At 41.6% G+C, this 16,722-nt stretch overlaps 2 protein-coding genes and 2 non-coding genes across 27 annotated transcripts in view; 3 read left to right on the forward strand and 1 right to left on the reverse strand.

The window, feature by feature from the left end:
* aopep (aminopeptidase O (putative)) overlaps positions 1–10,381 on the forward strand; it is an 84,848-nt gene extending 74,467 nt beyond the window's left edge. For all 7 annotated transcript variants that reach the window (XM_011478979.4, XM_078953120.1, XM_011478980.4 and 4 more), the window contains one exon: positions 7,866–10,381. The gene's annotated coding sequence lies outside the window, so the exon portion shown is untranslated. The remainder of the gene's footprint in view (positions 1–7,865) is intronic.
* On the forward strand, positions 2,749–2,857 carry mir23b (microRNA mir-23b). Its single transcript, NR_107132.1, has one exon. It is a non-coding gene; the product is annotated as a microRNA mir-23b (primary transcript).
* mir24a-3 (microRNA mir-24a-3) lies at positions 6,770–6,871 on the forward strand. Its single transcript, NR_107131.1, has one exon. It is a non-coding gene; the product is annotated as a microRNA mir-24a-3 (primary transcript).
* Positions 10,295–16,722, reverse strand: part of fancc (FA complementation group C) — a 31,271-nt gene continuing 24,843 nt past the window's right edge. For 9 of the 18 annotated variants that reach the window (XM_023958351.2, XM_078953130.1, XM_023958349.2 and 6 more), the window contains 9 exons: positions 16,600–16,655; positions 16,401–16,500; positions 15,894–15,956; positions 15,267–15,342; positions 14,276–14,378; positions 12,558–12,732; positions 11,887–12,099; positions 11,028–11,203; positions 10,295–10,875 (listed from right to left, as the gene is read on the reverse strand). In XM_023958351.2, the coding sequence (XP_023814119.1) occupies positions 10,749–10,875; positions 11,028–11,203; positions 11,887–12,099; positions 12,558–12,732; positions 14,276–14,378; positions 15,267–15,342; positions 15,894–15,956; positions 16,401–16,500; positions 16,600–16,655 (1,089 nt within the window). In that variant the 3' untranslated portion in view covers positions 10,295–10,748. Of the gene's footprint in view, positions 10,876–10,929; positions 11,209–11,886; positions 12,100–12,557; positions 12,733–14,275; positions 14,379–15,266; positions 15,343–15,893; positions 15,957–16,400; positions 16,501–16,599; positions 16,656–16,722 lie in introns of those variants that run through there. The other 9 variants (XM_078953133.1, XM_020705805.3, XM_078953129.1 and 6 more) reach the window with 4 other exon arrangements.

Genomic DNA, 16,722 nt, shown 5'->3' on the forward strand with positions numbered 1-16,722 from the left:
ACTGGTCATTACTGTCTCGAGTTTGGGCTGTTTCTGTGTACCGACCTTTATCTCACATCTGATCCCGAAGTCTTCAATGCTGTCTGTAAAAGAAACCTTTGTGTTCAAGCGATCCTGATCCCATGTGTCCCAAAGGAGTCCACACTACGCTGCACATTCCTTCCTGAGCACACTGAATGTGTGTGTTTGTACACTCCAAATGGGCCCTTACGGTGGTTTCACAGCAGTGCTGTCAGGACGTGTTTGTTGGGGAAAGAATTTGGGAATTTGCTCCTCAAACAAACGAGGAAGGAAGAGAGAAGAGGTCAGGGAGCATTTTCCAAAGCGCTCTGGAGGGTTTGCACTTTACGAGTAAAGATCTTTCTGCCTGTAAAAACCATAAACGTCTGCTGGGCTTGTAGGTAACTTCTTGATGGTCAGGGGTGTCTATGTCTGACACCAAATAAAGGAGAAAGGTTATTTTGAGGCAGCTGCTATTATCCTAGAATCCCGTTGTTACTGAAAATGTGACTAATGACAGCAGGCAGCTGCATGGGTTTTGAACCGACGATTTTAACACAGTCAACACTATTTCCTGTGGATAACCATTGCAGTCAATTAGATTTCTTTTTTAAAATCATAAATACCATAATATTTTGATCATAATAAACATTTGCTAAAACGGACTGGAAGCGACGCTCAAAACTAATAACTTTTCAGATAGATTTGAAGTTTAAAGATTCCATTAAATTAAATAAGTGCTCTTAAATCAGTGCGTTATTCATTATAAACAAAAGTAATAAATAAAAGTACATAATTTCGTCAGTAATTTACAAATAAATAATGAAAACTGCATCATATAGTCATTTAAAAGCAAGGAACTACAAAAAATTGATTTAAAACTGCTAAAGGTTTGTTTCCAGAGGCTCCAGTTGGGGACAATTGTCTTTCACGGTTCAATTCAATTCAGTTCAATTTTATTTGTATAGCCCAAAATCACCACAACAATCGTCTCAATGGGCTTCGTACCGGTAATTGTAAAGTGAACATAAAATCAAAAGGATGATGAATACATAGAATTCAATAGGAAAATTCTAAACTGAACTAACTAAACAGACTAAACTAAACTGGACATCCCGGCCCTTAGACCCTCTTTGGCGTTAAAGAAACACTCCTAAAAAAAACGGATTCCTCAGGGGTGTCCACATGAAGGAGGGATCCTCCCCCAGGACGGTCAGGCAATGTACCAGTACATTACCAGTATTTCATGTCTACGATGAACATGAAAGACCTTTCTTTTTTTTAAGTGCAGGGATGTATATTTACTGTACATCAGAGTCTCTTGTAATATTTTCTATTTGATTACAATGAATGGAAAATCTGACCTTTGTGGGAGTTAGATCAACAGCAGTTTTCCAATTTTCTAAATCAAAAAGGGAGATCTAAAATCTTCTTTTTGACTATTAGCACAATATTATTAATTCAACCTTTCTCGTGAGCGAAAACCCCTGTAAACAATTACCTTCATCCATTTTCAAACCCCCTTTGTTGTTCGAGTTGAATCTGTTTCTGAGAGATTACCAGGATCTGTGATGGGGACATGTGGGCGTTCTGTGGGAACGGAGGCCTGCAGGCAGCAGATCCTGCAACAGCAGCAGAACCAAGTGCTGTGGCACACACAAACCAAATAATCAAGAGGTGCAGACGGGCACATCAACATCCAGGAAACATTTTAGGAAACTTGTACTTTAGGAGGAGGCATTGTCAGTTGGATTCATGCGGGAACTTGATGTCCAACACCACAGATTAACATTTGATCACTGGCTTCTCAGAAATGTTTATAACTTTTATAGGTCAGTGTCATGGGGGGCTGCTTATATCTTATGTAGATCATTCTCTGCGATTAAGGTGCCCGACATTTACCTCCTCTCTCGTTCACACAGGATTATGTTTGGCAGCTGCCTCAGTCCTGATTAGTCCACATGTACGACACAAATGCACCCAGTAACTGTCGGTGCATATCTCACCTCATCATCGTCACCCTTCCTCCCCGATGAGCCGCTCGAGCATGTGGGGAATGAAACAGGAGACGCTCCCACAGATTGATAACCTTACTTCTACTATTGCTTCCCTTTAGGCAGACCCAAACAAGCCTCTGTAAACATCCGTGTATCCCAGCATTCAGCTGAGACCGGAGATTTCTATCCAATTAAAATGATGGATGAACAGACCTCCTCTCTGTCTTTTCAGATTGTTCTGTAGGGAGGTGGATTTATGTTTCAGCGCTTCAGTCTGTGTCGCTCCCATTGTCTTTTAAGTACAACAGTCCTCCCTGTACCCCTCTACACCCTCACACGGTACAGTGGGATTAGGCTGAGGCGGGCCGGCTTTCAACCGAAAACATGTCTGTCAAGGCGCGCTCTGTGTTTTTAAAGCTAAATGCACAATCCTTTAGAAGAGTGGGGTGGTCTCCCCCTGTCTTTTCCCCGTCTCCCCTCCCCGCTTACTCTTTCCTCCCCCGGTACATGCCTCTGGAATCCCTCCTGATCCGCTTAATGAGGGGCATATCGCCGAGTTAGCCGAGCGGAGCAAATGGGAGACGAGGAGTGGGGTAACCAAGGAAATAGGAGTGTGAGAGCGAGGCGGCCAGAATCCACAGGTCTGCTGTTAATGGCAGGCAAACGAGAAGCAGGGAAGGGCCTGGAAAGTTTGGGGGTCTGCGAGGACTGGCCCTGAGGGAGCAGGCGAAGTGGTGGGGGCGTCGACTGCTTTCATGTCTGGGCTGTGAGGGTTCCTGGCGTGCTGATTTGTGACTTATGATAAAATCACATTGCCAGGGATTACCACACAGCCTTGACCCGGACGGCTGCTATGGCAACCGGAGCCCTTCTGCACCCCCCCCATCCAGAAACGTAAGACTATAGAAGACATGATTATTTAAGGGTGCGTGTAGTTGTGTTTGAGGAGCAGGTAATTTGGAAGAAGTGGACGAAGAGGGAGCTAATCAGTGCGAGGGCTTCATCAATGTGTGCGGTTTCTTCTCTCCATCCAGACACAGAGCTTAGCTGATTGGTGAACAGTGATTGATTTCCTCTTTGTTCACAGTGGCTAAGTTCTGCACCTGAGGAGAGCATGACCCCGACGAACAAACGGAGGAAAGAAAAGGGGGAAAAAAGTACAGAAAGAAGACCGAAACGTGCTGTAAAGTCCAGTCACACTTCCCCCATGTCTTCTCTTTCTTCACTTCCCTCTTCATCTCCTTTTCCTTCTGTCTCCTTTCCTCTCATCCACAGCGCGACATTCAAACCCTCTTAGCCATTTATTCAGAACAATTAGGCACAGGGGCCTCCTTGTAAGTTTGAAACCCTCTCCAATGTTACTAATGAGCCTCACTCCTCGGCGTTCTCTTCTTTTTTGTCTGTTGTGCTTTCATCTTCCCATCCCTTTCAGGTTTCTGCGTCTTTCCTTCTGCCAACTTATGGTCGCTTTTAGAAAGGATCTTCTTGCACTCTTTGCAGCTTGAACAGTTTTTTTTTTCTGAAGGCCACTATCACAGGAGAGCGACTGTGCCCGCACTCCTAATGACGCCTGAAGAGACCCAAACTTGCAGCAGACAGATACTTAATCTGTATTACAGCAATCATCTTTCACGTCAATGTGCTTTATTGCGACAATAGCTCAGGTGTAGAAGCCAGAAATTCAATCAAAATAGATTTTCATGCAACGCAGCCACAAAACGGCAGCTGTTGATGAACAGATTTTTTTCCGTTTAAAATGAACTGATCGTGTTTCTCAGTAAAGTTTAGGATTCAGGGATTTCACACACAGAACCAGGTGTGTGTTGCTTTCTGAAAGAATGGTGATCTTTGATTACCTTATTTAATATTAGTGAGGAATTACTAACTATGCTGAGTTTTAAGATGGGACTGTAGGTATTATTTTATGCCAGCATTATGGCTTCATTCATCTCAATAACTGTGCATGAGAACTGGAGTGAGTGACCCCTCCTCCCTCGCGTTCCAAACAGGAAGTACTTGCTGGTTTCCAAAAAGACAAAATTCTAGACTTTTACTGAGAAATAAACTCATTATATTTGTCAGAATAATTATTCTTGCTCCATGTTCTTAATAATCCTATTTTTTTTTCTTTATTGCAAATTATTCAACTGACCAATCAGATAAAAGTATGTGGTTTCACTTTGAACATTCAAAGTGTTTGACAGATTCTCCCAAGCCTGCTTTCAGTGGAAGGGGTAAGAACTTCCAACAAGCTCACACCTGATTGGTGTGAGTGGTTGCCATAGAAATATTGACTCAGACTGATGTCGACTGGCTCCAACATAGCGGTGTGACTGAATTGACTTCATTTGGCTGGTCCAGGAGGAAGCCGTTTTCTATGGATGGCATCACACTCATTTGGTCCGGTTCTCTTATACAATCAATGGTTCATCCTTAGTTGTAAAAGAAGTGACATTATTATGAAAAAAGCCTAATTTTTCCTGAAATTTTGTTTAAACAAATGGAAGTACAGTATATCGAGAAATAATACTTAAAGGCTTTAATTTACAAAAAATATTTTCAAAGTTTCATTTGATTACTTTATGCCAGAACAGCAGATTAAATTACATAAGGATGCTTGTGTTTACTTTAGATTTTAAGTGCATGGCAACAGTTAACCAGCATGCATTGCTGCAGGAACTCCCACGACAGGAATGCTGCAATCATCTCCACATATCCGACTATTTTCCTAATTGGTAATTTTATTTGTGAGGTTTTTTTGTTCTTTTATCATGTTCTGGAAATGCTGTTGTAGAGATTGAAAGCACTTTAGTAATTATTACATTAACAGGAATAGAGCAGCTTTGTGTAAAGGTTGCAAATCTACCTGCAGACACTAGTTTTCTAAATTTCAAAAATGAATCTGAAGCTAATTATGTGGGGGTTGTTTCTCTGTGGCTCCAGCATAGTTTAAATAACAAGATTCAAAGCCAGATTAGTTGTTCACTGAGTTTTCTGTTATTATCCTAAGCCAAGTTAACCTTCTCACCTCCGCAGTGAAGAAGAAAAAAGCTTAGGCTAATGTTTTGTCTTTTTTTATGCTCAGATCAGGAAACAGCTGTGTGACTTGAAAAAATGGTCACTTGACTCATAGACATAAATCAGTTTTTCAAAATCCTCCTTTGAGTATTCAGGTTTTAAACTCAAAATGACTTTAGCAGTGAAAGTGTGCTTCTCAAGCATGCCGGGCGGATGCGCATCGATTTCTGATCTAATCCCCGAAGCAGCAAAGCCAGAAAACCCAGAGGCAGACAGCTTCTTCACACACTTTCTCACTGCTAAGGAGGCGTCAGAGATGGAAATCTTGATAACGTTTTAAGGTCTCTCCTTTGCTGAGGTGTCACTCTTTGTTGGGAACATGAAGTGTTTTTGTGCGGTGGATTTAAAGTGTGAAATAACCTCCCTGCTTTGACTCAGTGAAAGAAGCTCTCACTGAGGCAAAGCAGAGAGAAAACACACGGAGACCCTGCTGACGGGTTACAGGACATGATTCCTTTAGAGCAAAAAGCTTGGGATTTATTTTTTACAAAAAGAAAACAAACACGTTCTGGCGAGTTTGGATTAAAAGTTTGTTATTTTTACTAAAGCCATATTCTCCAAAAATACAAGTATAAGTAACAAATGCCAAAAAGAAGAGCTGCATAATAAGCATAATAATGGGCGGCAGTTTAGCTCAGGCGGTAGAGCAGCTCGTCCAACAACCGAAGGGTTGGGGGATCGATTCCCCCCAGCCAGCCGCCGCTGCCTCCCCGAGCACGGCCAACATTGAAACAAGGGTTTTAGCTTCATTGTGATTCTGTTCTTGCTGTCCTCCCCAACACTCATCTGTTGATGCCTGCAGTGTTAGGTGTGAATGAGTGAATCATAAAAGGCTGACCACCAGCTAATTTTCACGCAGATCCATACTGTTCTGCTTCTTGATCAAAACAGAGACAGATGGCTGAAAAAGGATTTCCAAAAAGCGGTCAGTCTCTCTCTTTTTTTTTTTTCCATACGTGCTGTGAGAGGGCATTATGGCCCTCTATATTCACAGTAGCTAAATGGCGGCTAAACGAGGACAGATGTGTGAATTAGAAATGAGGGCCATGTGGAGCCTGCCATTTTTAGACCTATATTTAGGGCCTGTTAAAGAGTAATGACCATCAAAAGAGAGGAATTGCCATCAGAGCCTGTATCTAAAAGGTGATTTATTACAGTCTAATGGGAGGGAAATGGTTCCCTGCACATCAAAGGATAAAGCAATATTGTATAAAGCCTCTGAAAATAAACGTATTCGCCCCACAACGCCCACATCTTCCCGTCATGCATGTTCAACTAGACTGATTGTCTCTTTAAAGCCGAGCGTGTTTCAGAAGGCTGCTGCATTGGATTGTGTCTCAGAATGTTGGTAACTTTTGTCGTTTGAAGTGACGCGGTACAGATTCGTGTTGGTCACAGGAGGTGATGTGACTGCGGTGGTTTGAGATTGTCATTTGTATGATCAGACGCTGGAACCTGTGGTAGACTGGATCTCTCAGCCATCCGGCAGCACTGACACTGTGGAGAGCTTCCAACTGTGTCGACTGCACTCTGGCAGCTGCTGAAATCGAACAATCTCAACAGCTTTAATGAAGCTCCAGCTCTGGTCTTGGAGCTCTGCTATGATGTGTTGACGATTGTTTTTGCTTCGTTGGAGGTGTTGAGAAGAAAGATGCAAAAACAAACCAATTTAACTCAAAATGTAGTTGAAGAAGGGACATTTGGGCTGGGATTCCTGTGCCTACTGAGCTGATTATCAGTCCTATAGAACCACTGGCTCAGTTCAGCAGGAACAGGAGTCCAGTCCGCTCACGACTGGTCCAAAACCTTTTCCAAATCCATGGAAAAATGTTATAGTAAGGCTGCCGTTGTGTGGAAATGACTTTGTATGTATTACATCCATGTGATGCTGCTAAATGGGTCTTTTTGAATCTTATTAGCGGGTTCCAAACCCTAACATTACAGGAAGACAAGTTTGTGTGACCGAATGTAGTTACTTTCAAACCTGGAGCCACATTAATAACAGTTTAAAGATGCTTTAGCGTTTTTCCCTAAATTTGAATCCCATTTAATATTGTTTTCTAGCTTTTTTCACATTACAATAAATTGAAGGTAATTTAGGGGGTTTAACACCAAACCTAAACTGTGCATTATGTCTATGGGAATAAATCAGTTTGTTTTTAATATTAATATGTAGCTGAAATCTGCCAGTATCTGTTTGGTGAGTGTTCGTTAAGTCTGTTCATTCACTGTATTTTCATAGCTAGGGGTTAAACCGGTTCGAAGCCCAGTTCTGTTTTTTCCCCTCTCCAAATCAAAGCTCATCGTCGTGTCTTTCAGCATCACAAACTCCAGCACAGATCTTGAAATGTGCCTGCAGGTGTTGCCTCTCGTGGTTTTCCTCCCCGCGCTGTCTGCTGCATGCAGCAACGCACAAAGGTGTCAGTAGAGGCGGGGCTCTGCCTCCCCACATGCCCAGTTTGACCCGCGTTAATGGCAGACCTCCGTTCAAGGTGGTAAAATCGAGCATGTGCGTTTCATATCTGTGCTCCTTAGGCTTACACAACACAAACAGGTGCAAGTCTGTTTGTGCGCACAAACACACGTGTGCTGCAGCAGACGGCATCAATTAGATTTCACCAGCAATTATAAATGACTGTATTTTTCAAATAGGTATCAGGATAAAGGTTTCTTTGAAATCAGAACTTGTATTCCGTCTTTGCCTCCCAGCCAAAGTAAAGCATCATTTGTGTTTACATTGAACAGAGGGATTGTAGTTTTTGCACTAATGTATACAAATCTTTTTTTCAGGTTGCAGAGACTTCAGGATCCAGAGCTCACCTGTTCCTCTGGGACACTGCAGTCCAAGCACTAGCCATCCCAACTGTCCAAAAAAGGATACCATCAGCTGTTACATCTTTACACTGGAAATGTTTTAGGAATAAAAAGAGATTTTTTTTTTTTTGGTACACCAAGAGTCTGCTTTGAGCTGCTGTGTTTGTGTGAGTCCATGTCTGTTTAGTCTTAAGTCATCTTCGAGGGGGTATTCCAGAAAGCATGTTTAAACTACCCAGACTTTAACCCTGAACTCTGGCTGAAATCCACATGAACTTGCTAACTCTGGGTATGTGTGTTCCAAAAGACCGGACATGAGTTAGCGTAATTATGCTCAACTTGGTAACCCTGGGTGAATGCACATGCACAGCAAGTACACAAAGACATCCTCAATCGTTCTCCGGAATCACCATGGAAAACGCGTGGAAAGAAAAATAGAGTGCTATACTCCAATGAGACGGAGTCTGATATTTTAATGACGGCGTATGAAGATTATACCCCCATCAAAAAAGTAATACGGCTGCATCATCAGCAAAAGAAAAAGTTTCTGCTTGGAGAAAAAGAACGGACAAAGTAAACGCAAGAGTTTCTATCATTTCTATTTTCATTGTCACGCAAAATACTTTAAGGAATATATATATTTATATCCAACTTATATGGATTCATTGAATTGGTAACAAGTAATTCAGTTAAATTAATTCAATTTTGATTTTTTTATGTCTATCCAACTCAATTGTTTGTCTCTAAGTTTGAGGCCACAGAGGCTGCAGATATTCTCATTTTAATAAAATTAAAATGAATGGTGCAGAACTGATTTACAACATATGCATTCAGTTATCATGACTCTGTAACTTCTTAATGCACTAGTGGTGCTAAATAAGCTCATCATCCTCTCTCTTCCTCACTCATGGTGCAGAAAGGATTAAACATAGTAGGATAAAATAACTCAGAAAAACACAGTAAAACAACTAAACAAATTAGGACAAAAACCCACACTTAAACCCAAATCCGTCTTGACAGGCAAAGGGAATGGTATCCCACAATTCCTTGCACTGCCAATCTAACAGCACCAAAGTTACACCTACTTACTTGAATTATTTGAATGAAAGTAAAATAACTGACAACTATGTGTTATTTTTAAGTTAACTGAACTCAAAAAAATTTTTTATCATTACCCTTGTGCTATCTTAGATGACCTCACCCTTACATTGACGTGTTCTCCCTACCATGACAAAGGTGGATAAAGGTGGAAAGATTTCATGTAATCCATGGACACCAGTGAAGATCACAAATCATTGTAGAAAAAAGGTTCAGCGCACTGACTAGTGGGTCTAGATGACCCAACTCCCAATGTTAAAGTGCCTAGGATAGCACAAGGATTACTTAGCAAATTATTAAGTTAGATCAATGTAAATAGTTTCTTTCCAACATCCATATGTGGTCTAATCACCCTCTCACGGTGGAAAAAGTATTATCTGAGCTTCTTCATCCACTAAATTATCTTCAAATGGACACGGCATGCTGCTTCACCTCTCTGAAACCAAACTAACCTTCAACTAAACCTGCTCCAGACCAGGTTATGTTCCTCAATTTTTGGAACCAAAAGCTGAGGTTATCTGCTTCTGTGACAGAGCACAAGTCTGTCACGGTTTGAGAGTTAAATAAAGTGTATTTGCTTCTGACAGCATCAGTTTGTGCACACACTGTACAGCTGTAAACTTCCAACAGTTCTTGCAATTCACTTTGGTTATTTTCTGTTTTTGTTTTTTTCCAATGTCTGATTTGTTTACTTCCTGATTTCATAGGAGTACTTCCTGTATCCGGAGGGTCCAGTGGACCCACCTATTGTTTTGGTTTCCTTTGACAGGCCTGTTTTAAATTCAAAATGATTTTATTTTTATTTTTGCATTTTTGTTTAAAGATTGTTGTTGAATTGAGGATAGTTTATTTATGTTGCATTGGTTACTAGGAAAATGCATGCAATTGTTCATCTGTTTTTAAGGAAATGTTTGATTTAGATTGTTAATTGTGTTTGTTTGGTAAGGGGTGGAGCCAACCACCTATAAAAGAGGACCTCTTTTCAAGATGGAGGCCCTCTGGTGATGTCTGGCTTCCATGCTGCTGCATTGTAGGCTGCTTTCCTGCCAAAAGCCTTGTCGATGGGACCATTTTTTTGCCACGTTGCTCAAAGACAACATAAAGATTGAGAGCACCTTGACTTTTTGTGTGGACAGTGGTTTGTTCTCACAGCTTCCTTAGCCTCAAACTTACCGTGGTAACTCACAAAACCTGCTTTTTGGAATACGGTTTTTTAGAGTTTAGACTGAAAATACATTCAGTAAATCTTATTTTAATACAAACAACCTCTCTGACCCACAACGGATCATAAACAGATGACTCAGGGCTTTTCAACGTGTTTAAAGGTTTATTCTCGTGTTGTGTAAATAATCACAGATACATTTGTTGTCAAAATAAAAAACACTTCCTCAAAAGGAGTTTTTTTTTTGTCGTTTTTGTGTTCAGGAGTACAACTGTACATTCATCGTGAGCTTCAGATTCCACGTTTCAGAACTCCAGAACACTAACAGTGAACAGTAGGAAAATTGTCTGAGTCTTTTACCGACCATCGTGTCTCTGGCTCATGTAAAAGACCAAGTCTTTGCAAAGATAACAGATAAGGAACTTTAAAAAATAAAAACCTACTTTCATCACTGAGGCACATTGTGAGTGAGAAACACTGAGAACTCTTCAGCTTTATTAACAATTAGACAACAGAAAGCATCAATACACAAGTGGTATTCATTATACTGAGTTTCTGAGACGGTGGCTCTCCTTTGCCTGCCTTCAAACCGCCGTCTTTCATTCAGCCTCTGCAGAGTGTGAGGCGTTTATATTGTGAGGAAATTCAGCGAGTGGGCGGACATGTGCGAGCGGCTGCTTCTTTACACTGAGCTTTGTCACCGCTGGAGTGTCCTCCTGGGCTCTGCTGTTGTGTACGTTTATTAATGGTTACTTTGACACATTCTTGTCATACGGCAGCACAGCTGGGTGTCATTCTGCTAAACACCCAGACATGAACTCACTGCTCTGTGTGTGTGTATGTGGGTGTGTGTGTGTGTGTGGGGGAGGCTCTCCTACCTGTTGAGGGCTGTGTGAGAGTTCCCACCTGCCTGCATGTGTGTTACTGTGCTCTGCAGTTTCGTAATCCTGACATGAACTGTGTCACTTGATGAGCAGCTTCCTTCATTCAGCCTGTGCTGCAGTGAGCGGAGAACACATGCTGCTTCATGGTGCAGGCCAGCCGCATGCACCACCTGGACTGAGACACACACACAGAAACACACACAGAAACAGTCACTTCCTCTCACAGGCACAGGATCATCGCCAGATGGAGCTAAGCTGGACTCTAATGAGGATGTCTAAAGATTTTCTTTTTAACCATGAAAAGGCAAAGGATATGCGTGTAGCTAAGAATCCACACATATTTAGTAAAACTTTTTCATTTTGAAAATACAACACTATACCTTTGCTTTCATTTCATGTGCGGCTCATCTATAATATCTCCAGAATTAAACTTTTTTTTTTTTTTTTAATAAGCAAGAATTCATATTTTCGGGTAATCTCCATGGAAAATATACTTGAGGAACTTTGGAATTTTAAACTTAACTTACAAACAGGCTGTGTACAAATCACAGTGATGTAAACTATGTTAAGGTAGTTATGAGTCTCTAAAACGTGTATGAATGGAAAACAGGGAAAAACACTTCTCTTCTGAATTAATTTCCAATAACTTCATTTTCATAAAACAGCAGTGCCATCAAAGACCAAACTGCTTTTGATGAAAGATCTGGTCATCCGGCACATTAAGCCAGTCGAATAACCTCACTTCTGAGCAGAAAAACATTAATCATTGTAGTTTTTTTCCCAATGGGAACCTGTAACCCCTAAAGTCCAGCTGGCTGGGATTTTAACATATAAGGGAGAAAAAACTGCTTACCGTGTGGAAAAACTCCACCGACTGGCTGTGTGGGAGCCGGCAGAAAACTGCGGAATAAACTGTGAGGCTGAGGGTCAACAGTGGAGCCGGTGATGGAGGCTGAGGTTTGGGGGACAGCAGAGTGATAAGTGGCTGCAGGTGGTCAGCAGTGGGAGAAACGACTGAGGAGGAGGAGAGAGCGTGCAGATGACTCCACGCCTTTTTGGCCTCTTCCTGAGAATAAACAGAACAAATGTTTTCATCTTAAAGATCAATTCACAAAATAAGGAGGAACAAAGCCCCAGCGTAAGATTGTTGTCGGGGTGATTATTGCAGCAGGAGCAGCAACTGTAGACGGTTGGGAGACGGAGAGATGAGAATCAGGTACACTGGCCAGACACTTTCAGGAAATCAATACTACGTCATCCTTTCATCCAGCTCCCCTCACCAGTGTTTCGGTCTGGCTCTATGATGGTGGACATCCATTATTCATCTTCTAATGAGCTTGTTCTGTTCCTACAATGATGGAGTCTGCCTCGTCTCCCGAAACAAACATCTGAACCTGAACACCGTCTGATTCCTCACAATCTGCCTGACGGGTTTTCACACTTTCCATGTGTCGCAACCTCAGGAAACTCTGTGACTAACGTGAGCTAAAGCTTTTCAGCTGTGATGTTTCTGGACAATCTCACCAGATGTGCCGCTCTGCAGTGCCACCTGTTGGTGGGGTGGTAGTAGAAGGTCAGCAGCCACAGGAGGGGACTGCAGGGCTCTGCCTCTGATGTGACCAGCAGCTCCCCTGCCACCTGCACCCAGTGGGAGCACTGAACCAGCAGGAACCAGGTCTCAAACCCATTATGGTGGCTCCTACAGAACGGAAGGGGAGACATATATGAAAAGACGTTCTGCAATGTGCTACCAAAAAATGACGCCACCTATGGAAAAACTGAGTTTACAGTGTCCCTTATTTCCTTAATTATGTAGGTACTATGTCAAACTGCAGGACCAATATGAGCTAAATAATGGGGCTGCAGTTCCCTCCCACTGTCAGTTCATCCACACAGATCATGTGTCCAGATCCTGCAGCAACACAGAGCTGAAAACTCAGCTGATAAATGTCAGCCCAACAATTCAAACAGAAGTCTTAACACCCAATAAAAGTTGACTATAAACAACCGAGAGAAGATGTGTTTCAATGCAGCCTGACACGATGACAGATATTTGATGTATGACTTCAATTTCACTGACAATTTGTGCTGGGAAAAAAGGGTTTTCCTTGTTTATGGCACAGCTCCAGCCCTTCTTCCACCTCAGCGTTTGTCTTCAAACTAAACTGCAGACTGGCTCACGCTGGAAATGCTGTTAAAAACAAACAGGGGATTAAGTTTGTGCGGTTTTCAGGAGAGAAACGAGAGGAAAATTAAATGTAAATAGTGGCTGACAGCTAAAGACTAAAACGTTATTTAGGATTATCTGAGCAGTCTCAGTCTGATAGCAAAACTGGAAAAAAGCATGATTGCTGTAAAAGGGATTTAAAGTCCCACTCTGATCTTTTGAGCTTTTTTCAAAGTCTTCCTATTGGTCTTTTATTTATAATAATGCTGATATTAGCCCAAAAACCCTTTTTTAAACTTTATTTTACACAATTGTTTAAAAAAAAAGATAAATTCAAAATTCATGTAAGAATGTTTAAAGAACATTGGGGGGGATTGAGATTTTGTTCAATCTAAAGCAAAAACTACAAGCTGGAGACACAAAGGAAGCTCCAGTTGGACTGAGCAGAGCTCCACATTTGTAGCAGAGAAAATGACTAAAAGCTTCGATATTAAAGATCGTTCTCTCAGATTTCTCTAATGTCATCATTAGAGCGCTCCTCCACACTTCCCCTCCCTTTCCTTGGCGTCGGCATGCGGCTGGCAGCGGGAGCACCACATACTACTTTCCCAGCGGCGGCTTGGAAGGATGTATTTGGAATTTTGCACGAAGCTTCAGACTAACGGAGTGATGGGGATAATAGGCCCTGTTTGAAACCACAGCTGGATGATATCAAGTCAACCATCAGCATCTTGTGGACACCAACCAAGTTCTGTTTTCCTCCTTTTTATCAAAGGCATGTGACCAATTTAGTCTGCTTTTTGTCCTCAGTCTGTCTCTTCTTCTGCACCAATTTCTGACTCTTTATGGTTTCTAAATGCTGCTTTTTTTCAACTAATAGTCTATTGTGAATGCCTGGAGAAGCCACATGGTCCTCCAGGATCTCAGGACTTCTCCCTCTGACGAGAGGGGAAAATTACTGGCTGCCCCTCCCTGCCCCAGAACCAACTAATGGAAATAAGAAGACCACAGAAACATTTAGTAGGCTGGGTGAAGCAGGCACACATTCTCCCCACAAGCTTTTCTCTCTCTTAACCTGGAGCTTTGGCTGTCTTCCTCCTCCTCCTCCTGCTCCGTCAGTCGCTGTAATGAGGCAGTAAGCCACTCCAGGTGATTTTTCCAAGCCTCTTGAGGCATCTCTGCAGAAACACATCCAACAGCAATGATACAGTGATTAGTTGTGGCACAAAGGTGCAATCTTTTACAATCAGCATTTACGAATACTTGAGTAGGATCAGTGTTTAGCCAAACAGTATAATTACCTACAGTCATTTTTTATTCTTGTTTTTCTTTTTTCAAATGGATGTTTGTCAGCCGTCATGTTTGAGAAAAACACTTTCCCACCAAGAGTTAACTTTGCTCTGAAACTCCTAACAGATGACATTTCAAAGTTTGAGAAAGATCTGCACTTCCTCCAGACTTTGAATTAAAAACGCTGCAGAAATCTTGGACCTGTGACTTCCAGAGAGCACACAAGACTTTTTGGAGTATCACTTCCATCCACTCCCTGGTTTGAAATATTGCCCTTCAAAGGCACACTCTCACACAGACACACACACATGTAGCAATAATTAACCCTGAGATCTGGCTGGATTCCACTGTGTTCCTAAATGGCTCCATTCATGTAAATAACTGCTGCCAACAGGCCAGTCTGGGCACACACTGATAAGCAGCTCAGCCCTGTGTTCCTGCAATCACCTACAGAGCATCTTTTTAATGGTCCAGCTCATCGCTGTAATGCAGGAACCCTCCATCTACATCAAATCAGTATTCCTAAAGGGGTTCATACATAGTTGCATTAATGATTCAGTCAGATCTTTAATACGACTGTAATATTCAGCCAATAAAATTCAAGTCACTGACTAACTGATCCAAAAGAAGGAGACACACATTTGTGCAGAAGGAAAACTGTTTGCACACAGTTAAAGAATAACTGATTACACTCTTCCTCACAAAATAAACGTCTGTTTGCCTTGTCAGAGTGAAAGCGTTTAGGCGGACAAACGGAAGAATGTACGTACACTAACCTGATGGCAAAGTCAAGAGGGGGACCAGCAGACTGGGGGGTGACTGCGGGAAGAAGGCTTTCAAAGATGTGGACGTCTGAAACGACACAGATCCCCCGTTTGTCCTGTGCTTCGTCAGCTGAAATCAGACTTACCCTCGACTCAAACATCCCAGCGCTGCAAAAAGACTAAAAAATGACATTTTGAGTGGACGCCTGCGTAATGGTGATATGGTAGGTGCAGAGGTGTAATGTAGCATGTAATAGGAAGCGTTTAGTTCTGTGTGAAAAACGCCACTAAAACTGAGGTCACTTGCAAAAACACTGCCACTGCCATATACGGTTTAATGGAGGTGAAAAGAAGAGAAAAGTATTCTCAAAGGAAAATAATTGATCACACCTGCATCCACGCACACCTGGCTTTTCCACAGGTGAGGCTCACCTAGACCTGCTTCATATTAGTCTACAGTGATAGAGGGAACTCAATGGTCAAATAAAGCTGAAAGTAAAAAAAACAAAAAAGGTACCACATCTGTGTCACTTGTGGAGGTTACGTTTAAATACAGCGATGATTTGGAACAGTTTACAGAGAACTGGTATGTGTAGAAAAGAATGGGTTCAAAGCTTCAAACAGAAAACAATTCATCACCTGAGATTTGCCTGCAGAGAGGAGATTATTGTTCATTGTGAATGTGCAGATGTATGTCTTAGCCTGTGGCAGTAAAAAGAAAAGTATCATCACCTTTTTTAGTGTTAAGATCAGATGTCTCACAGAAATTCTTTATTTTTAATATTTGTGAGCAACCACTATAGATTAAAGAAAAACTAGGACTTCTTGTGTTTTGGCCTTCATCATCAAAGGCTGACTCAAGGCGATAAAGAAAGAAAACTTTTTTTTTTTTCCAGTTTAATCCATGACATTAAAGAAAATTGTCTGATAGAAGGAGGTGACAAAAACAGTAGCAATGTCAATTTTCATAGACACTTTACTTAGTTACCCCTAATGTTATGCCCCCCCCCCAAAAGGATTCTTCAGTTAACTTTAAAATAAATACCCATAAATATATCTTTATTTATGCAAGCAGTAGTTGGTAAATGTGACATTGCAACACAATACTCATGATTAACTTTGTTCTAGTGAGACTGTAAGATATACCTGAGGCTCCAGCTCTTCCAGTTCCTTCAAGAAACACCTGGTAAAGGTTTGGATGACAGACTGAACAACCAGGTTTCCTTCTGCTTGTCGAAGGATTGACCTGCAAAGCATAAAAAGTGCAACGTTTTGTGTGTGTTCTGTCACACAACCTATCAACATTAAAACACAAGCACAAGTCACGCTGATGTCAGAAACCTACCTGAAGATGTCATTTACCACCAGGAACATCGAACAGTGATGAGCACAAGCTTTAGGCTGGAAAGCAAAAACACAAACAATGTTAATGTTTAGGCTTTGGCACTAAGAATCACTGACAAAAGTA

The sequence above is a fragment of the Oryzias latipes genome, chromosome 9 (assembly GCF_053564925.1).
Source record: "Oryzias latipes strain Hd-rR chromosome 9, Olatipes_Hd-rR_3.1".
Taxonomy (NCBI): domain Eukaryota; kingdom Metazoa; phylum Chordata; class Actinopteri; order Beloniformes; family Adrianichthyidae; genus Oryzias; species Oryzias latipes.